The sequence below is a fragment of the Ranitomeya imitator genome, chromosome 7 (assembly GCF_032444005.1).
Source record: "Ranitomeya imitator isolate aRanImi1 chromosome 7, aRanImi1.pri, whole genome shotgun sequence".
Taxonomy (NCBI): Eukaryota; Metazoa; Chordata; class Amphibia; order Anura; family Dendrobatidae; genus Ranitomeya; species Ranitomeya imitator.
The window spans coordinates 114,634,890-114,658,022 of NC_091288.1; the positions used below are offsets into that span (position 1 = coordinate 114,634,890).

General features: G+C 44.6%; 1 protein-coding gene across 1 annotated transcript in view; it reads right to left on the reverse strand.

The window, feature by feature from the left end:
• Positions 1–23,133, reverse strand: part of LOC138644868 (carboxypeptidase O-like) — a 285,082-nt gene that overhangs the window by 57,802 nt on the left and 204,147 nt on the right. Inside the window, exons 8-9 of the mRNA XM_069733760.1 lie at positions 21,129–21,239; positions 16,400–16,487 (exon numbers count right to left, since the gene is read on the reverse strand). Of these exons, the coding sequence (XP_069589861.1) occupies positions 16,400–16,487; positions 21,129–21,239 (199 nt within the window). The remainder of the gene's footprint in view (positions 1–16,399; positions 16,488–21,128; positions 21,240–23,133) is intronic.

Consider the following 23,133-nt stretch of genomic DNA (forward strand, 5'->3'; position numbering starts at 1 on the left):
ACTGCTGCCCGGGTTCCCCTGGAACCAATTTTAAATTGCCTACAGCCAGCCCAATTTATTATGTTAGGGCTTCGAAGCCTGTCTGCGGTCCCTCTTTCCACTAGGCCTCCACTGACCTGTCTACTGCTGCCCGGGTTCCCCTGGAACCAATTTTAAATTGCCTACAGCCAGCCCAATTTATTATGTTAGGGCTTCGAAGCCTGTCTGCGGTCCCTCCTTCCACTAGGCCTCCACTGACCTGTCTACTGCTGCCCGGGTTCCCCTGGAACCAATTTTAAATTGCCTACAGCCAGCCCAATTTATTATGTTAGGGCTTCGAAGCCTGTCTGCGGTCCCTCCTTCCACTAGGCCTACACTGACCTGTCTACTGCTGCCCGTGTACCCCTTGAACCAACATCAGAAAATATAAAAATAAGTATTTTGCTTATAAAAAAGAAAATACTGGAGAGATATCAAATGCAGACATTTTAACATTAAAAACAAACACATACAACAAAAATCTGGTACAGTACTAAAAATGGCCACCAGCTACAATAACTTTCTCCTGCAAGTAGTTAACTGAAAGTTTTTTTCAATTTAAAACACAGATATGGCATCCACCGAGTGTTGTCCTGTCGCGTCTTCTTTATATTATTGCCAAGAAGATGCAAAACAATGAAAATAATAAAATCATTATTTACCAAAAAAATAGAGTAAGTCAAAACCACATTGCAAATAAACATTCATTACAAATAAAGATGCAGGGCGCGTCCGAGGGTGAGTATATACCTAATAAGAATATAATCACCCTCGGACGCGCCCTGCTTCTTTCCGACAGCCTTCCTTCCTAAGAATCAGCCCTTCCGTGGTGTAGAGAGAGGGTGTGTTACACTCCAAGGTGTTCCCCAGGTTGCCTTTCCTGAGCTTCGATCTTCATGCTCTCGTTTAGTAGTTGTCGGAAAGTAGGCTGCATTAGGCCTACAAAATGGGTATGGGGTGGAGAGAGATGGTGTGTTACACTCCAAGGTGTTCTCCAGGTTTCCTCGCCATTGCTTCGATCTTCCGACTCTCGTTTAGTAGTTGTAGAAAACTACACTGCATTAGGCCTACAAAATGGGTATCGGGTGGAGAGAGATGGTGTGTTACACTCCAAGGTGTTCCCCAGGTTGCCTTGCCATTGCTTCGGTCTTCCGACTCTCGTTTAGTAGTTGTAGAAAACTACACAGCATTAGGCCTACAAAATGGGTATGGGGTGGAGAGAGATGGTGTGTTACACTCCAAGGTGTTCTCCAGGTTTCCTCGCCATTGCTTCGATCTTCCGACTCTCGTTTAGTAGTTATAGAAAACTACACTGCATTAGGCCTACAAAATGGGTATCGGGTGGAGAGAGATGGTGTGTTACACTCCAAGGTGTTCCCCAGGTTGCCTTGCCATTGCTTCGGTCTTCCGACTCTCGTTTAGTAGTTGTAGAAAACTACACTGCATTAGGCCTACAAAATGGGTATGGGGTGTAGAGAGATGGTGTGTTACACTCCAAGGTGTTCCCCAGGTTGCCTTGCCATTGCTTCGGTCTTCCGACTCTCGTTTAGTAGTTGTAGAAAACTACACAGCATTAGGCCTACAAAATGGGTATGGGGTGGAGAGAGATGGTGTGTTACACTCCAAGATGTTCTCCAGGTTGCCTTTCCTGAGCTTCGATCTTCCGGCTCTCGTTTAGTAGTTCTTGGAAACTACGCTGCATTAGGCCTACAAATTGGGTATGGGGTGTAGAGAGATGGTGTGTTCCACTCCAAGGTGTTCCCCAGGTTTCCTCGCCAATGCTTCGATCATCATGCTCTCGTTTAGTAGTTGTTGGAAACTACGCTGCATTAGGCCTACAAATTGGGTATAGGGTGTAGAGAGATGGTGTGTTCCACTCCAAGGTGTTCTCCAGGTTGCCTTTCCTGAGCTTCGATCTTCCGGCTCTCGTTTAGTAGTTGTTGGAAACTGCGCTGCATTAGGCCTACAAATTGGGTATGGGGTGTAGAGAGATGGTGTGTTCCACTCCAAGGTGTTCCCCAGGTTTCCTCGCCAATGCTTCGATCTTCATGCTCTCGTTTAGTAGTTGTTGGAAACTACGCTGCATTAGGCCTACAAATTGGGTATGGGGTGTAGAGAGATGGTGTGTTCCACTCCAAGGTGTTCCCCAGGTTTCCTCGCCAATGCTTCGATCTTCATGCTCTCGTTTAGTAGTTGTTGGAAACTACGCTGCATTAGGCCTACAAATTGGGTATGGGGTGTTGAGAGATGGTGTGTTCCACTCCAAGGTGTTCTCCAGGTTGCCTTTCCTGAGCTTCGATCTTCCGGCTCTCGTTTAGTAGTTGTTGGAAACTACACTGCATTAGGCCTACAAATTGGGTATGGGGTGTAGAGAGATGGTGTGTTCCACTCCAAGGTGTTCTCCAGGTTGCCTTTCCTGAGCTTCGATCTTCCGACTCTCGTTTAGTAGTTATAGAAAACTACACTGCATTAGGCCTACAAAATGGGTATCGGGTGGAGAGAGATGGTGTGTTACACTCCAAGGTGTTCCCCAGGTTGCCTTGCCATTGCTTCGGTCTTCCGACTCTCGTTTAGTAGTTGTAGAAAACTACACTGCATTAGGCCTACAAAATGGGTATGGGGTGTAGAGAGATGGTGTGTTACACTCCAAGGTGTTCCCCAGGTTGCCTTGCCATTGCTTCGGTCTTCCGACTCTCATTTAGTAGTTGTAGAAAACTACACAGCATTAGGCCTACAAAATGGGTATGGGGTGGAGAGAGATGGTGTGTTACACTCCAAGATGTTCTCCAGGTTGCCTTTCCTGAGCTTCGATCTTCCGGCTCTCGTTTAGTAGTTGTTGGAAACAACACTGCATTAGGCCTACAAATTGGGTATGGGGTGTTGAGAGATGGTGTGTTCCACTCCAAGGTGTTCTCCAGGTTGCCTTTCCTGAGCTTCGATCTTCCGGCTCTCGTTTAGTAGTTCTTGGAAACTACGCTGCATTAGGCCTACAAATTGGGTATGGGGTGTAGAGAGATGGTGTGTTCCACTCCAAGGTGTTCCCCAGGTTTCCTCGCCAATGCTTCGATCATCATGCTCTCGTTTAGTAGTTGTTGGAAACTACGCTGCATTAGGCCTACAAATTGGGTATAGGGTGTAGAGAGATGGTGTGTTCCACTCCAAGGTGTTCCCCAGGTTGCCTTTCCTGAGCTTCGATCTTCCGGCTCTCGTTTAGTAGTTGTTGGAAACTGCGCTGCATTAGGCCTACAAATTGGGTATGGGGTGTAGAGAGATGGTGTGTTCCACTCCAAGGTGTTCCCCAGGTTTCCTCGCCAATGCTTCGATCTTCATGCTCTCGTTTAGTAGTTGTTGGAAACTACGCTGCATTAGGCCTACAAATTGGGTATGGGGTGTAGAGAGATGGTGTGTTCCACTCCAAGGTGTTCCCCAGGTTTCCTCGCCAATGCTTCGATCTTCATGCTCTCGTTTAGTAGTTGTTGGAAACTACGCTGCATTAGGCCTACAAATTGGGTATGGGGTGTTGAGAGATGGTGTGTTCCACTCCAAGGTGTTCTCCAGGTTGCCTTTCCTGAGCTTCGATCTTCCGGCTCTCGTTTAGTAGTTGTTGGAAACTACACTGCATTAGGCCTACAAATTGGGTATGGGGTGTAGAGAGATGGTGTGTTCCACTCCAAGGTGTTCTCCAGGTTGCCTTTCCTGAGCTTCGATCTTCCGGCTCTCGTTTAGTAGTTCTTGGAAACTACACTGCATTAGGCCTACAAATTGGGTATGGGGTGTAGAGAGATGGTGTGTTCCACTCCAAGGTGTTCTCCAGGTTGCCTTTCCTGAACTTCTATCTTCAGGCTCTCATTAAATTGTGGTTAAACGGAACAACTGCATTTGGGGTACTAGTTGGTTTGGGGCCTACTATCGGTGTCTGCCACTCCTTGCTGTTCTCCTGGTTTCCTGTCCTGAAATTCCGTTTTCAGGCGCTCGTTAAGTAGTTGTTAATGTTAGACTGCATTTGGCCTACTAGTTGGGTTGGGGCCTACTATCGGTGTCTGCCACTCCTTGCTGTTCTCCTCCACTGAACAAAGCTGTGCCGCCTGTTTACTACGGTTGCCAATTTTGAACTGCATTTCGACTACTTATTGATTTGGGCCTTCTCTCTGTGTCAGCCTCTCATTCCAGTTGTCCTCCACTGCAATGCCCCCTGGTTATTCCTGTGTTACCAATTTTGAACTGCATTTAGCCCACTTTATTCTATGGGCCTATATCTGTGTTTCCTCCTCATCCTGCCCATTGCCCAGCCAGTGATAGATGAGTCTGCTGGTACATTGACCCATAACGCAACATTCCCCGTGCACGCTACACAACAACATTGTGACCCTGCTGAAAGTCAGGTTGCTCTTCCCGCATACCATACCACCTTACACGGGGACAAAGAGGAAGGTGCAGATGAAAGTGCAGGTTCCTTCATCAGGTGGGGGGAGGAATACTAGTTGGCGACGTCACTGGCACAGGGCCTCTCATAGTACGCAAAAGTGTTGCTGCCGGTGGGAGGCGCCCCCGCCGTGCAAACACACCGCTGTACTTTGAGGGGCCCTGTGCCAGTGCCAATGCCAACGAGTGGGCCCCCCCTGCTTGCTCAGGTTCACAGCACTTGCAAAGTTGAAATACTTACCTCTCCCTGCTCCACTGCCGTGACGTGGTCCAGATTTCCTGGGCCCACTAATTACTTGAACCAGCCCTACCCACCACAACTTTAGCCAAATGACCCCCAATTTCAAATGCCTTCCAATTATTATAAGGTAAATTACGCTTGACAAGCTTCATTAAGAAGAATGGATGGTTTTGACATTAAAATGGGCACTCTAGGTGTTTTCCTGGCCCCCACTCACTGCCGACTATGCTGCCCCATTGACTTGCATTGGGTTTCGTGTTTCGGTCGATCCCGACTTTACGTCATAATCGGCCGATTTCACTCGACCCGACTTTTGAGATAGTCGGGTTTCGCGAAACCCGGCTCGACTCTAAAAAGGTCAAGGTCGCTCAACTCTACTTGCGACGATACCTCCACATTTGCTGCTGGTGGTGTCCTAACCGGTGGGCTTACAGTGAGGGAAGCAATGTAGCGTTGCTGACTACCTTCATTCTGAGCAGATGCACCAACGCTATGGGACGTTTGGTAGTTATTCCAGGCTTGCAAGTGAATGCTGGTTAAATGTCTAAGTATGCACGTTGTATTTAAATTTTGAAGATTCTTCCCTTTGCTAAAGGTCTTTGAGCATTTCTTACAGACACCTTTTGACAGATCATTCGGATCTTGGTTAAAAAATTGCCACACTGCACTCTTCCTACTATGGAATACCTTTTCAGGCATTGCACGCTGTGTTACTTTCACCGGATGGCCACGCTGCCCTAAAACTGTTTTTGTTTTTGACAAATGTTTTTGGCCTGATACGAGCCTGCCAGATGACAGCTGTTGCGATGTAGATGGCTGCTGTGGATCATCCTCCTCCGCTTCTGAGCTACTGGCAGCGGCACCCTCTTCCCCCAATGGCTGCCAATGTGGGTCAACAACTGGGTCATCTATCACCTCCTCTTCAATGTCATGTGCACCTTCCTCTGTGTCACCGTGTAAGGTGCAATAGCGTTCGGGACGGGGCACCATAGTCTCATCAGGGTCAGATTGTGACTCAATACACTGTGAGGGCAATGTAGTGATCTGAGTCAATGGAACAGCATTATAATCTAGATGGCCAGTTAACAATTTCCCGTTCTAACCCAGGCACGGTATGTGTAAAGAGCTCCATGGAGTAACCTGTAGTGTCGCCTGACGCATCCTTCACTTTTGGTTTGGGTGAAGGACACAAGGAAACGTCTTGTTCCTGACCGGGAGCATCCACTGATGACTCACTGCTTTTATATTTGGAACTTTTTGAAGAGGAGGCGAAAGAGCTACAGGGTGAGTCAGCAAGGAAAGCCAAAACTTTTTCCTGCTGTTCCGACTTTAAAAACTGTTTTCCTACTCCCAGATAAGGGAGCCTTTGAGGTCATATGTAGCCAGACGATGACGCTAACTCAACACCTCCAGCCTTAGGTGCTATTATGCTTTTGCCACTACCACCAGATGCACCACCACCACCATCAGTACCAGCTCGCAACCACCGCCCACGGCCTCTTCCACCTGACTTACTCATTTTTTGGAAAATCTAACCAAAATAACAACCATTATATGGTACTGTAAAACAAGGTACAAGGTGTATATATACGTGTTGAGATTTTAAATCTCCCTTTTTTTTGGGAGACTGAACCAAAAATCAGGCCCTGTGCAAAAAACAACACAATGTAAGTGGCTGAAAGTGGCTGGCTGATAAACGACAAACTAACAGAACAGAAGTATATCCACTTTGTGAGAATTTGAGTCTCCCTCTTTTTTTTGGGAGACTGAACCGCAACTTAGGCCCAGTGTATATAACAACGCTATCTAAGTGGCAGAAAGTGGCTGGCTGATATACGACAAACTAACAGGACAGAAGTATATCCACTTTGTGAGAATTTGAATCTCACTTTTTGGGGGGGAGACTGAACCAAAACTCAGGCCCAGTGTATAAAACAACACAATGTAAGCGGCAGAAAGTGGTTGGAAGATATATGAAAAAATACAAGGACTGTAGTACAATTTCAATCTCCCTACAATGATCTCAGGAAAAGTATGGAAGCAATAAAAAGGACTGCTGCACACAGAAGTGTGGACAAATAAGCAAGATAACTGCAGAAAGGGGCAACAGGATTTTTGCTTTTAAAAAAGCAGTTGGGTTGTACAGCAGCGTGCAAACAGCAATGCAGCTATCAGGGAGCCTTATAAGGCAGCCTATTAAGCTACAGAGCTGATGTACAAAAATATAGCCTCCACTGTTCCTGCAAACAAATGGTGTTGGACAGTGGAAATCGCTACAGCACAAGCAGTTTCGGGGCTTAATCTTCCCTCCCTAATTATATCCCTTCTTCTGATGAAGCTGCGGCAACCTCTCCCTATGCTACGATCGGCAGAAGTAAAATGGCGGTCAGCGTGCACGCCCCTTTATAGCCCCTGTGACGCCGCAGAAAGCAAGCCAATCACTGTCATGCCCTTCTCTAAGATGGTGGGGACCGAGACCTATGTCATCACGCTGCCCACACTCTGCGTCCTCCTTCATTGGCTGAAAAATGGCGCTGAAAGCATTATATGAAACTCGACTTTGGCGCGAAGATCGCCGACCTCATGGTTGATCCCACACTAGGATCGGGTCGGGTTTCATGAAACCCGACTTTGCCGAAAGTCGGCGATTTTTGAATTTGTCTAATCTGTTTTGCTCAACCCTAGTTGTGCTCTGGATGAAGATGAAGCACTTCAACTAGAGACGTCACCAGTGAGTCAGTGTGTTACCACTACACTGACACTATACACTGTATACTATGGACAGAGCTCCTGTGTATAATGTCACTGGTGATCACATTATTATCTGTACACTGACACTATATACAGAGCTCCTGTGCATAATGTCAACGGTGATTACTGTATTTCTTGTAAACTATACACTATATACAGAGCTCCTGTGTATAATGTCACTGGTGATATCTGTCTTACCTGTACACTGACACTATTTACAGAGCTTTTGGGTATGTCACCGGTGATAACTATATTATGTGTATACTGACACTATGCACTGTGTACTATATTCAATGCTCCTGTGTATAATTGTACTTATGGTAAAATTAGTATTTTTTTCTTTTTATTATGTTGTTATAATATGTGGTCTGGTCATATTGTGGCAGTATTTGTCCCTTCTATGTGGTATTAGTGGTCACTATGGGATAGTAATATGTGATCCGGCCATAGTGTGGCCGCAATTGTCCCTTGTAGGTGGTTTTATTTGGTAACTATGTGATGGTAATATATGGTCCGACCATTGTTTGTTGGTATTTGTCCCTTATACGTAGTATTTTTGTTCATTTAAAAAAATGTATGTGACACATTCCCTTAAAGAAACAAATAAAAATATACCTAAAAAGAGTACAGGATATTTTTACAAATATTTAATAGGTTAGAGTAGAGTAGGGCCTGCCCAAAAGAGTTTATCTTGTCGTGATGGCAGCTTAAAAAAAATCTTTAAGCCGAAACAAAAGCTGCTGGCTATGTATGTGATCTGGTGTTAGATGGGAACTGATAATGTGTGATTGGTGAGGACTTGGTGCAGAAGTTGAGTTTTTCTATGAGTGGGTGGTGGGACTGTGGAAGGTTCAAGGTTTGGGGCGGAGTCTCAAGGGGGGGGGCTGAAAATTTTGCCAGTATGGGGCAACGAAATTCCTGGTGGAAGCTCTGTTCTTGACTAATAAGACTAAATTTACATAGGGGGAATAAAGGGTCATATCTCAGGAACAGATAGGCGCAGAAGCAAAAATAAAACAGCAGATTCAGGAGAACAGCAATATTTCTATCAAGTTAAAACCCAAACCACAAGCAGCATGAATACGGGCCTAGGTATATGACTGCTCAACTAGCCAAATCAGTTATCATGCTTTGCACTGACGAGGGCCAACAGCCCGAAACACTGTGTCTGCGAATTGAGATACCGATTTGGCTTTTATCCTAAGTCATATTATAAGACTCGTTAAAGAGATGATTGTGACTTGTAGGATCGCTACTTCCAACAGATGGCGCTATAGAGTTCAAGGCCTCTTTTTCTCTGAAGAAGCAATTTGCATATTAAATTTCCCAGAGGAGCATTGCACTGCGAATAAGCCTCTGTACCTTGACAAGCCAGAGCTGGTATGTCACTCTCCAAATGGAGAAACCTTATTCCTTAGACCTGACTGCAGAAGGGTAAGTATTTCTCTGGTGATTCAGAGAAAACAGTTTGTCAAGCTAGCTGGGGGTGACGGGAGAGACCTGACTAGTTTGGTGTTGCCCATGGATGGTTTTTCTCCACCCCACTCCTGTTGACTAACAGGTCTCTCCCTATGTACACAGAGAAGGAGAAAAGGGGAGAAGCCAGCCAGGGACTGCATGGTCTAGTCAAGGTTCACTCTATCATTCCCAGTCAGATTTCCAAGTGTTTTCACTTAAAATTTGCAACTTATAGTGCCGGCATCCCTGCATGCGTACCTCCTCCTCTGACAGGGACGCCGACTCACTAACCGCCATGGCCCCCATCCTGCACATCCTCCTCCTCCTGCTTCTGCCCAGTATCTGTGCACAGCTTCCAGATTCCCAGGCACTACGCTTAGGGCACACGTGCTCCCACTCTCTTAAAGGGATAGCGCCACCAACTTAAAGTGTCCCCAACAAATACATAGTAACATAGTAACATAGTTAGTAAGGCCGAAAAAAGACATTTGTCCATCCAGTTCAGCCTATATTCCATCATAATAAATACCCAGATCTACGTCCTTCTACAGAACCTAATAATTGTATGATACAATATTGTTCTGCTCCAGGAAGACATCCAGGCCTCTCTTGAACCCCTCGACTGAGTTCGCCATCACCACCTCCTCAGGCAAGCAATTCCAGATTCTCACTGCCCTAACAGTAAAGAATCCTCTTCTATGTTGGTGGAAAAACCTTCTCTCCTCCAGACGCAAAGAATGCCCCCTTGTGCCCGTCACCTTCCTTGGTATAAACAGATCCTCAGCGAGATATTTGTATTGTCCCCTTATATACTTATACATGGTTATTAGATCGCCCCTCAGTCGTCTTTTTTCTAGACTAAATAATCCTAATTTCGCTAATCTATCTGGGTATTGTAGTTCTCCCATCCCCTTTATTAATTTTGTTGCCCTCCTTTGTACTCTCTCTAGTTCCATTATATCCTTCCTGAGCACCGGTGCCCAAAACTGGACACAGTACTCCATGTGCGGTCTAACTAGGGATTTGTACAGAGGCAGTATAATGCTCTCATCATGTGTATCCAGACCTCTTTTAATGCACCCCATGATCCTGTTTGCCTTGGCAGCTGCTGCCTGGCACTGGCTGCTCCAGGTAAGTTTATCATTAACTAGGATCCCCAAGTCCTTCTCCCTGTCAGATTTACCCAGTGGTTTCCCATTCAGTGTGTAATGGTGATATTGATTCCCTCTTCCCATGTGTATAACCTTACATTTATCATTGTTAAACCTCATCTGCCACCTTTCAGCCCAAGTTTCCAACTTATCCAGATCCATCTGTAGCAGAATACTATCTTCTCTTGTATTAACTGCTTTACATAGTTTTGTATCATCTGCAAATATCGATATTTTACTGTGTAAACCTTCTACCAGATCATTAATGAATATGTTGAAGAGAACAGGTCCCAATACTGACCCCTGCGGTACCCCACTGGTCACAGCGACCCAGTTAGAGACTATACCATTTATAACCACCCTCTGCTTTCTATCACTAAGCCAGTTACTAACCCATTTACACACATTTTCCCCCAGACCAAGCATTCTCATTTTGTGTACCAACCTCTTGTGCGGCACGGTATCAAACGCTTTGGAAAAATCGAGATATACCACGTCCAATGACTCACCGTGGTCCAGTCTATAGCTTACCTCTTCATAAAAACTGATTAGATTGGTTTGACAGGAGCGATTTCTCATAAACCCATGCTGATATGGAGTTAAACAGTTATTCTCATTGAGATAATCCAGAATAACATCCCTCAGAAACCCTTCAAATATTTTACCAACAATAGAGGTTAGACTTACTGGCCTATAATTTCCAGGTTCACTTTTAGAGCCCTTTTTGAATATTGGTACCACATTTGCTATGCGCCAGTCCTGCGGAACAGACCCCGTCGCTATAGAGTCCCTAAAAATAAGAAATAATGGTTTATCTATTACATTACTTAGTTCTCTTAGTACTCGTGGGTGTATGCCATCCGGACCCGGAGATTTATCTATTTTAATCTTATTTAGCCGGTTTCGCACCTCTTCTTGGGTTAGATTGGTGACCCTTAATATAGGGTTTTCATTGTTTCTTGGGATTTCACCTAGCATTTCATTTTCCACCGTGAATACCGTGGAGAAGACGGTGTTTAATATGTTAGCTTTTTCCTCGTCATCTACAACCATTCTTTCCTCACTATTTTTTAAGGGGCCTACATTTTCAGTTTTTATTCTTTTACTATTGATATAGTTGAAGAACAGTTTGGGATTAGTTTTACTCTCCTTAGCAATGTGCTTCTCTGTTTCCTTTTTGGCAGCTTTAATTAGTTTTTTAGATAAAGTATTTTTCTCCCTATAGTTTTTTAGAGCTTCAATGGTGCCATCCTGCTTTAGTAGTGCAAATGCTTTCTTTTTACTGTTAATTGCCTGTCTTACTTCTTTGTTTAGCCACATTGGGTTTTTCCTATTTCTAGTCCTTTTATTCCCACAAGGTATAAACCGCTTACACTGCCTATTTAGGATGTTCTTAAACATTTCCCATTTATTATCTGTATTCTCATTTCTGAGGATATTGTCCCAGTCTACCAGATTAAGGGCATCTCTAAGCTGTTCAAACTTTGCCTTCCTAAAGTTCAATGTTTTTGTGACTCCCTGACAAGTCCCCCTAGTGAAAGACAGGTGAAACTGCACAATATTGTGGTCGCTATTTCCTAAATGCCCAACCACCTGCAGATTTGTTATTCTGTCAGGTCTATTAGATAGTATTAGGTCTAAAAGTGCTGCTCCTCTGGTTGGATTCTGCACCAATTGTGAAAGATAATTTTTCTTGGTTATTAGCAGAAACCTGTTGCCTTTATGGGTTTCACAGGTTTCTGTTTCCCAGTTAATATCCGGGTAGTTAAAGTCCCCCATAACCAGGACCTCATTATGGGTTGCAGCTTCATCTATCTGCTTTAGAAGTAGACTTTCCATGCTTTCTGTTATATTTGGGGGTTTGTAACAGACCCCAATGAGAATTTTGTTACCATTTTTCCCTCCATGAATTTCAACCCATATGGACTCGACATCCTCATTCCCTTCGCTAATATCCTCCCTTAAAGTGGACTTTAGACAAGACTTTACATAGAGACAAACCCCTCCTCCTCTCCGATTTTTACGATCCTTTCTAAACAGACTGTAACCCTGTAAGTTAACTGCCCAGTCATAGCTTTCATCTAACCATGTCTCGGTTATTCCCACTATGTCAAAGTTACCTGTAGATATTTCTGCTTCTAGTTCTTCCATCTTGTTTGTCAGGCTTCTGGCGTTTGCGAGCATGCAGTTTAGAGGATTTTGTTTTGTTCCAATCTCCTCACTGTGGATTGTTTTAGAAATGTTCTTACCTCCCTTCTGAGTATGTTTTCCTGGGTCGTCTTTGTTCGAGTCTAATGTTTTTCTTCCCGTCCCCTCTTCTTCTAGTTTAACGCCCTCCTGATGAGTGTAGCGAGTCTTCTGGCGAATGTGTGTTTCCCAGGTTTGTTGAGGTGTAGTCCGTCTCTGGCGAGGAGTCCATCATACCAGTAATTCACACCGTGGTCCAGGAATCCAAATCCTTGTTGTCTGCACCATCGTCTTAGCCAGTTGTTTGCATCAAGGATCCTGTTCCATCTCCTGGTGCCATGCCCGTCTACTGGAAGGATAGAAGAAAAAACTACCTGTGCATCCAGTTCCTTTACTTTCTTCCCCAACTCTTCAAAGTCCTTGCAGATTGTCGGTAGGTCCTTCCTTGCCGTGTCATTGGTGCCAACATGTATCAGAAGAAATGGGTGGACGTCCTTGGAGCTGAAGAGCTTTGGTATCCTATCGGTCACATCCTTGATCATCGCACCTGGAAGGCAGCATACTTCTCTTGCAGTTATGTCCGGTCTGCAGATGGCTGCTTCTGTGCCTCTCAGTAGTGAGTCTCCCACCACCACCACTCTTCGTTGCTTCTTGGCTGTGCTTTTTGCTGTCACTTGTTGCTGTGTGCCCTTTTCTTTTTTGCTTGCTGGTATTGCTTCATTCTTAGGTGTGCCATCTTCATCCTCTACAAAGATTTGATATCGGTTCTTCAGTTGTGTGGTTGGTGATTTCTCCATGGTCTTCTTGCTTCTTTTGGTCACATGCTTCCACTCATCTGCTTTTGGAGGTTCTCTGACACTTTTTGCACCTTCTGTGACCAGTAGAGATGCTTCTGTTCTGTCTAGAAAGTCTTCATTCTCTTTGATGAGTTTCAAAGTTGCTATTCTTTCTTCCAGACCCCGCACCTTTTCTTCTAAAAGAGCCACTAGTCTACACTTCTGACAGGTGAAATTTAATTCTTCTTCTGGTCGATCTGTGAACATGTAGCACATGCTGCAGCTCACCATGTAGGTTGTCACATCTGCCATGTTGCTCCTAGATCCTGCTGACTTGCTGTGTGTTTTCCTTCTTGTGTAATCTACTCAGCCAAGCTCTCTTGCAATAATGTCCTACAGGAAAAAATTACGGCGCGCGGTTTGGTGATGCTTTCGAAGCAGCTGGTCCCGGCTGTACCCAACGATCTTCTAGCTTAGGGAGACTTCGCTTCTCCCAGAAGGCACCTGGAATATGCAAATTAGCCTCCTGAAGCTTGAATCCCTGGTTTGGTGATGCTTTCGAAGCAGCTGGTCCCGGCTGTACCCAACGATCTTCTAGCTTAGGGAGACTTCGCTTCTCCCAGAAGGCACCTGGAATATGCAAATTAGCCTCCTGAAGCTTGAATCCCTGGTTTGGTGATGCTTTCGAAGCAGCTGGTCCCGGCTGTACCCAACGATCTTCTAGCTTAGGGAGACTTCGCTTCTCCCAGAAGGCACCTGGAATATGCAAATTAGCCTCCTGAAGCTTGAATCCCTGGTTTGGTGATGCTTTCGAAGCAGCTGGTCCCGGCTGTACCCAACGATCTTCTAGCTTAGGGAGACTTCGCTTCTCCCAGAAGGCACCTGGAATATGCAAATTAGCCTCCTGAAGCTTGAATCCCTGGTTTGGTGATGCTTTCGAAGCAGCTGGTCCCGGCTGTACCCAACGATCTTCTAGCTTAGGGAGACTTCGCTTCTCCCAGAAGGCACCTGGAATATGCAAATTAGCCTCCTGAAGCTTGAATCCCTGGTTTGGTGATGCTTTCGAAGCAGCTGGTCCCGGCTGTACCCAACGATCTTCTAGCTTAGGGAGACTTCGCTTCTCCCAGAAGGCACCTGGAATATGCAAATTAGCCTCCTGAAGCTTGAATCCCTGGTTTGGTGATGCTTTCGAAGCAGCTGGTCCCGGCTGTACCCAACGATCTTCTAGCTTAGGGAGACTTCGCTTCTCCCAGAAGGCACCTGGAATATGCAAATTAGCCTCCTGAAGCTTGAATCCCTGGTTTGGTGATGCTTTCGAAGCAGCTGGTCCCGGCTGTACCCAACGATCTTCTAGCTTAGGGAGACTTCGCTTCTCCCAGAAGGCACCTGGAATATGCAAATTAGCCTCCTGAAGCTTGAATCCCTGGTTTGGTGATGCTTTCGAAGCAGCTGGTCCCGGCTGTACCCAACGATCTTCTAGCTTAGGGAGACTTCGCTTCTCCCAGAAGGCACCTGGAATATGCAAATTAGCCTCCTGAAGCTTGAATCCCTGGTTTGGTGATGCTTTCGAAGCAGCTGGTCCCGGCTGTACCCAACGATCTTCTAGCTTAGGGAGACTTCGCTTCTCCCAGAAGGCACCTGGAATATGCAAATTAGCCTCCTGAAGCTTGAATCCCTGGTTTGGTGATGCTTTCGAAGCAGCTGGTCCCGGCTGTACCCAACGATCTTCTAGCTTAGGGAGACTTCGCTTCTCCCAGAAGGCACCTGGAATATGCAAATTAGCCTCCTGAAGCTTGAATCCCTGGTTTGGTGATGCTTTCGAAGCAGCTGGTCCCGGCTGTACCCAACGATCTTCTAGCTTAGGGAGACTTCGCTTCTCCCAGAAGGCACCTGGAATATGCAAATTAGCCTCCTGAAGCTTGAATCCCTGGTTTGGTGATGCTTTCGAAGCAGCTGGTCCCGGCTGTACCCAACGATCTTCTAGCTTAGGGAGACTTCGCTTCTCCCAGAAGGCACCTGGAATATGCAAATTAGCCTCCTGAAGCTTGAATCCCTGGTTTGGTGATGCTTTCGAAGCAGCTGGTCCCGGCTGTACCCAACGATCTTCTAGCTTAGGGAGACTTCGCTTCTCCCAGAAGGCACCTGGAATATGCAAATTAGCCTCCTGAAGCTTGAATCCCTGGTTTGGTGATGCTTTCGAAGCAGCTGGTCCCGGCTGTACCCAACGATCTTCTAGCTTAGGGAGACTTCGCTTCTCCCAGAAGGCACCTGGAATATGCAAATTAGCCTCCTGAAGCTTGAATCCCTGGTTTGGTGATGCTTTCGAAGCAGCTGGTCCCGGCTGTACCCAACGATCTTCTAGCTTAGGGAGACTTCGCTTCTCCCAGAAGGCACCTGGAATATGCAAATTAGCCTCCTGAAGCTTGAATCCCTGGTTCAATGGCTGGGAGACACTATTAAAGGCACTTCCACCTGTTGGGAGGTGCCTGAGCAATGTCTTCAATCTGCCATGTTGCATTGCTGCATGCTTGCTAGTTCTCAGGTCCCCTGTACTTGCCTGTCCCTGCCAGTACCTGCTTTTTTCTATATGTACCTGCCTCCCTGTACCTGTTGGTTGTTCCTGTATTCCAGCTGTGCATGCCAGCACCTGCCTGCATGCATATCAGCTGTGCCTGCCAGTGCTTGTCTTCACTTGCCATGCATGCCTGTGTACCAGCCGTACCTGCCTGCACTTGTCGTGCCTGCCTGTATACCAGCCATACCTGACTGCACCTGCCATGCCAGTCTGTACACTAGATAGTATGGAGACAAACTGGCACGGCAGGTACTGCCTGCACCTGCAGTGCCAGTCTGTATTCCGGCTTCACATGCCAGTACCAGCCAAGTCCTGGCCGCTCCAACTACTTGCCCTTTTGAGGGTCAGCTGCTATATGTCCAAGGTCTGTCCTGGAGCAGCACCTGGCGTCCATCTGGAGCTAAGTCTAACCCCACCATCTGAGGTTCTAGCGAAGAGTCAGGTGTTCATCTAGTCACACACCCCAATTCCACTCAAATAAATTCACTCATCTCCAACTATTATCGTTTGTTTTAACCATGGCATAAATAAAAGTTACATTTGAATATTGTTACAATTACTCTAGTCTATACTCACATTTTCAATTAATTGAATTTGCCATAGTTGGGATTCATTTACATTTCCTACAGTTTCAGTGGGAAGTCTGGTTTGCACGATGAGATCGTGCATTTACTCACCACATTGAGCTGAAAGCTACATTTAAAGCTCACAAAGCCTTGAGTTAAGAGATGTCAAACATATTTTAATGGTTCATGCCTTTTATATTACATTTTATATATTTCTAAAAAACAGGTCATAAACTTTTGAATTGGTAACTTACTACACCATTGTGCATCAAAATTGCGGTTAAGGTCCACTCCAAAACAATCATCTGTTTGGGGTGACCTATTCTTTCTCCACAGACGTTCCTGATTTGAAGAAGAAAAATTATTGAAAACTTCAACTTAATAACATGTTTGATCCTACTCTAAAATATTACCACCCTCATTTCAGTTACAAGAGATTACTCCCACAGCATATTTTCAATATAGCAATACATGCTGGATATCCTTACTCTACTTACTAGATATTTTTATATATCAAATTTTATGTTTGGGTTAGGTAAAACTACATTATACAGTAACACCAAGGAACAGTACTGGGCCCTCCAGTATTACATAGATGTGCATCTCCAGATCTCTCAGGGAGGCTGAGTCAGGTGATTAAAGTTTCCAGTAGGGACATTCCAATTTTTCAATAGTTTGTGTGATTTTATTTTTTTAAGCATGCACCATACTAAACATTCATATGAAACATTTTGGATTATTGTTGGAAAGTCATATTTCAAGCCATATTTGGATCATGTAGAACTGGCTCTTGATGAGATAACACTACAATATTAGGATACATGGTAATAACATAAGTGAATTTGCATATATTATACTATATTATAAGCCATGTGATGTCCAAGGTATCTCTGTATGACTGCAGGATTGTGTACCGGCACCAAAAATCCTAACAGCACAGTGCGCACAATGTGAAGATTCACAAGTCTGGAGTCACATAAAGTGACGTAGGACCGGACAACCTTTCTAAGCATATTAACCCCTTAGTGACCACCAATACGTGTTTTTACTGACCTGTGTTCTAAGAGACTAACATCCCCCGACATGTGACAATCCTGTAGCTGTACAATAGAGCTCACAACTTGCTGCATCAGTGATGATTAATGCTGGTACCAACTAGTTGTTTAACCCTTTAAATGTTGCTGTCAATAATGACTACAACATTTATATGGTTAACAGAGTGTGGGGCTTCCTCTTTAACCCAATCGGCACCCTGAGATCTTGATCGTGTGGTCCTTATGTTTGCCATGGCAGCTCAAGGCCAAATAATGTCTGCCGGCTACAGTGGCCTGTTCAGAAGTTATCAGTATTTTGATGGTAAAAATACATTTCTTCGTTCATGTCATGCCACTTTGCATTCATTCCTGAAAAGCACCTGAAACGTGCGTTGGGGCGATGGGGTTTATCCAGACATATCCATGTGTAAGTAATCCTATGCCTTAGAGCCTTTCAGGCTCTTTTTTTGCACGCAAACTTTGCACTTTAGTTTGAATGCCCTGATAGACTTTCCTTTATATACTACTCTGTAGCTTCTAACATTAGGCTTTTTTCAGCCCTTATTATTTAGACAGAACAAGTGTTGTATAATGTATCTTGTTGGCATTTGATTAATCTGTTATAGCCCATGATTTTGGTCTGTCGGTGTAATACATAAAGATAGACTCATAGCATTGTTGGCAGGTGGATTGTGGCTTTTCACTATGCACTTTATCTGTCTGTATTTCCCTGTATTCTGCCTAGCAGCCTCTGTATTTTATAATATGTATTTTAACTTATTCTAATAATATTGTTATCTTAGGACTATACTCTTTGAGCCCTCAGCTCTATATCCTTTAGTATCTATGTAATCCATTTATGAGTTGTCTGTTATACCCATTACTTTGGACATTTTTTTGTGTTATTTTAAATACATTGAGGGGTGCTGTTTTTAAAATGACTTTGGTATTTGTGGTATTTTCCAGTAAGTAGGACCCCCAAAGTCACTTCAAAACTCAACAGGTCCCTAAAAAAATAGGATTTGTAAATTTCCTTGAAAAAAGGAAAAATTACTGCTACATTTTTAAACCTTATAAAATGCGAACAAAATAAGACAACATTTTACAAATGGTGCTGATGTAAAGCAGACAGGAGGGAAATGTTATTTATTAATGTTTTTATGTGGTGTGACTATCTGGATCGCATAGGACTCGGACCAGTATTTGGATCGCCCCCCAAGGGCCGTGGGGTACTCGGTGTCGGGTCCTGCGGTTCACAGGGGGATATCACGGTGGCTGACCCGGTCTGTGGCACTGAGACGTCCGTGTAAAAGGTAAAGGTCTTTAAGGGGAATGTTCGTGACACCACCTGCGGTATTCGGTCAGGGTGACCGACGCTGCTTTAACCCCTTAGTGACGGAGCCAAATTTTTGAAATCTGACAAGTGTCACTTTATGTGGTAATAACTCTGCAACACTTCAACAAATCCCAGTGATTTTGAGATTGTTTTTTCGTGACACATTATACTTTATGATAATGGTAAATTTAGGTCAATATGTTTTGTGTTTATTTATAAAAAATATCAAAAATTTGAGAAAAATGTTAAAAAATTAGCAATTTTCAAAGTTTGAATGATTATCCCTTTAATCCAGATGGTCATACCACAGCAAACCATTAATAAATAACATTTCCCACATGTCAGCTTTACATCAGCACTATTTGTAAAATGTTATTTTATTTTGTTAGCATTTGAGGAGGTTTAAAAATGTAGCAGCAATTTTCCATTTTTTCAAGGAAATTTACAACATTTATTTTTTTAGGGAACTATCGATGTTTGAATTGACTTTAGGGGTCTCATATATTGGGAAACCCCCAAACGTGAGACCATTTTAAAAACAGCACCCCCTGACATACTGAAAACTGCTGTCAGGTAGTTTATTAACCCTTCAGGTGCTTTTCAGGAATTAATGCAAAGTGGTATGACAGAAATGAAAATGTGTATTTTTACCACCTAAATGTCGGTAACTTCTGAACAGGTTACAGCAGCCGACAGACTCTAAGGCCGCTATTTGGTCGTGAATCGCCATCGCAAACATCAGGACCACACAATCATGATCTGAGGGCACCAGTTTGGATAAAGAGGAAGCTCCTACACTCTGTTAACCATATATAATGATGTAGTCATCATTGACAGCAGCATATAAGGGGTTAAACAGATATGAACGGTGCCAACACTGATCGTGCTGATACAGCAAGTTGTCAGCTATGGTGTACAGCCGACAGCTGTTGGATTGTCACCTGTATGGGGAGGCTATTCTCTTATATCTCAGGTCAGTTAAAAGATGTATTGGCGGTCATTAAGGGTTAAGGGGTCTGCTGGGGTGATGTTATGGCAGCTAGATGGTATACCTTCCCACAGGTGAAGTATGTCCCCAGGGCTTCCCGATGTGTAGATGGTGATATGGTGAATGAATGGAGCAGAGAATAACGAGGACACAAGGTTGCAGTCTCTTTACTGAAGACTTCAGCATCCACAGTCCAGAGCACCAGATCGCAGGGCAGGCAGAGTCCGGCCGGATTGGATTCAAGTGCAGAGTACCTTTGACCAGGTGGAAATCAATAGCCTTCCCTTGCGCTGTGGTGGTGTAGTCCCTTACTGCATAAGCTTCAAATAAGGGTCTAACAAATGTGGTGTCTCTCTCTCTGTCCCCCGTAGTCAGATAGGACAAAACCCATATGACTGGTGGCTTGAGGCTGTTTATAGGGACTCTAGCATGCCCTGCTTTCTGAGGGGTACCACCGTGCCCCCTGGGTGTAGGTGCGAACAGGTAACCTGCAATTAGCTGTCCTGCCAGTCTCTAAAGTAAGGCATAAAAGTCCTTACTACCTTGGTGTCCCGGCTACCAGTGTTCTGCGCCTCAGAAGGAGGCAGCCTGTTCCGGACTGGTCCCCTTCTGATATCCTCTCATTTGCTTCGACTTCCTTCACACTCACTGCAATACAGTCCTGCCTTTCAATGTCTCTTCCTGGGAGCTGTAGCACTTCAGGCTACACGGCTCCTCTCCTTCCTTTCCCTCTGTCTCTCTGACAGGAACTGAACCCCTTCCCTCCAGATCAGGATGTTCTTATAGGGGAGTTCACCTTAAACAGGCTTAGAGCTCCCCCTTCTGGTCTGGAGTGTGAACATGTTGCATGCATTGTGTTACCTGACAAATAGTTCTCTTTCATTGCCTCCAAACGTAACATCACTATCCCCATGGGGAAAGCAACATTACTGTGATGACCAGGACTCTGGTTCGCCACACTTTCATCTATGGGGCAGCTCCCATCATGGTTTTTTTTCTCAGCCGTTTGCAACAAGCGAGTGAAATCGCAGCATGCTGCGATGGTCACCGACACTCGGCTGAGTCTCGGCTCACTCATACCCATATAAGCCTATGGATGCGAGTGAGACAAGGCACATCACTCGAACCCCGGATCACTCGCTGACCCTGGCAATGGAGGAGATTGAGAAATTAATTTCTCCTCCTCCTCCACAGCTATGCTCCGATCAGCTCTATGTGAGAGGCTCGCAGCACAGACGCATGACACTTGGCTCCTGCTCACAGCAGAGCAGGAGCCGATGGTCATTAGCATATCATATCTGATGCTCTCGCATCGGATGCCATTCGCTTGTCTGACCCTGTCCTTAAAGGGATAATCATTGAAAGTTTGAAAATTGCTATTTTTTTGAAATTTTTGTAAAATTTCTGATAGCTTTATAAATAAACGCAGAAAATATCGACATAAAAAAATTGCATATGAGAACTGCCCCATAGGTTAACATTTGGTAGAGTGCAATCCGTTTTGTTATCGGAATGCGCTAACTAGTTGAATTCCATCGCAAGTGTGTGCAAGCCCAAACTTTGTTTTTCAGCTGTTTCTTACACACTCAGTAGCTGTCATCCTTTACCATACATCAGAATCTTACCGTTGTCCAGGTGTAAATATATCCATCAACATTTAACACAGGTATAATATAAAAATCCACTTGTTTGAGAAGTTTATTTATTAGCTGGTCACTCTCTCGTTTCATTAGAATCTAAAGTAGAAAATGGAAAAAAAATACCTTCAATGTTTGAAGCCAAAGTTGTTTGGTATTATAAAGTCCTCAAAGGCTATATTCACACATCCTTGCGACATGTCCGTGCGCTATTTTTTAAACAGACATCACACTACTTTGTTCATTCTGCATCCCAAAACTCAGAATTGGAAGCCAATCAAAAAATGTCATGTATAATGGGTGATAGGAGTTTATGTGGCACCCCAGGAATCCGGTTGTCACAGTGGTATTGCCTGCCTCCTGGGGAGGGTGATGCCATGCCTGGAAGTGAGAAGGAATCTCCTTAGCAGGTAACACTTGCATATAACACTTTCCTGACTCCAGGCCAGAAAGGGGGAGCTCTAAACTCGGTTTCAGGGTAGCTTCCCTATAAGTTCTGGCTTGGAGTAGAAGTTAGAGTCAGTCTGTGTGAGACAGTGAAGGGAGAAGAAGCAAAGGAGAGAGAAACTGGGAGTGGAGATGCGATTGAGCTCACCCCCATGATTGAGCGCCAAAGAAACCAGACACCGGGGTCCAAGGTTGTGTGGGATCTGTACGCCCCACAGCTGAAACCAGAGGGCAGGAGATTGCAAGTCTATTGGCCACAACTGACACTCGAAGGCACAGCAGCAGATTAGAGCCTGGAGTCACCTGTAAAAAGGCTCGAGCTGCCTGCCATGCATAGTAACATAGTAACATAGTTAGTAAGGCCAAAAAAAGACATTTGTCCATCCAGTTCAGCCTATATTCCATCATAATAAATCCCCAGATCTATGTCCTTCTACAGAACCTAATAATTGTATGATACAATATTGTTCTGCTCCAGGAAGACATCCAGGTCTCTCTTGAACCCCTCGACTGAGTTCGCTATCACCACCTCCTCAGGCAAGCAATTCCAGATTCTCACTGCCCTAACAGTAAAGAATCCTCTTCTATGTTGATGGAAAAACCTTCTCTCTTCCAGACGTAAAGAATGCCCCCTTGTGCCCATCAGGTAGTGTTCCACCTGAGGGACAGATTGAGAGAGGGACTTGAGGAAAGCTAAGGCTTCAAGAACCTAGAATTCAATGCAGAAAGGAAGGCAGTGTCCTCCAATTATTTCCTGCACCCCAACATCTACAACCCCTCACAGACTGTCCTGGTAGCTCTGGGGCCTCCGCCATCGGCCCCAGCGGATCCCTTTTAAGCAGCGTCGGCCATCGCTGGCCGAGTACCACAAGTGGTGTCACGAACATTACTACATTAGACTTTATTTTCCACTTCCATTTATCCCTTTTAACTGGATACCAAGGGCCACGGACCGGGTCACAGCCACTGTGACTTCCCCTTTAAGAACTGTGCCGACCTGCTACCGACCCATGGTCCTAGTGGGTGTTCCATTTATAGGGCACCAAACTAATGAAGATTCTGTACTTTCATATAATACGCAGCTTTGAATTATGATATGGTGGTGTATGGGCTCAGATTAGAGGAAGATCCACATATATAAGAAAACGAAAAGCAGCACTTTTTCTGAATCTAAATAGTCCTTTAATCTATTAAAAGGGACATTGTTGTGGGGAACAGGTTTGCAGGGATACATGTGCGGGACAGAGTGGAAAACGCATTTAACATCCCTGCTAACCTTCTTACCGCTTTGATTCTCATTTCATGGATTAAAGGACATTTTAGAGAAAAGGATTCGATAAGTGCTGACTTTCCATTTTCTACATTATGTGAAAAAATGTGATGTGCTCAAAAATGGCACCAATGAAAACATTATCTCACCCTTTAAAAAACAAGCCCTCATATGACTCTGTTGGCAGAAATATGGAAAAATTATAGCTCTCAAAACATGGCGATGCAAAAAATAGTTTTTGCAAACAAAAAGCATCTTTTAGTATGTAACAGCACA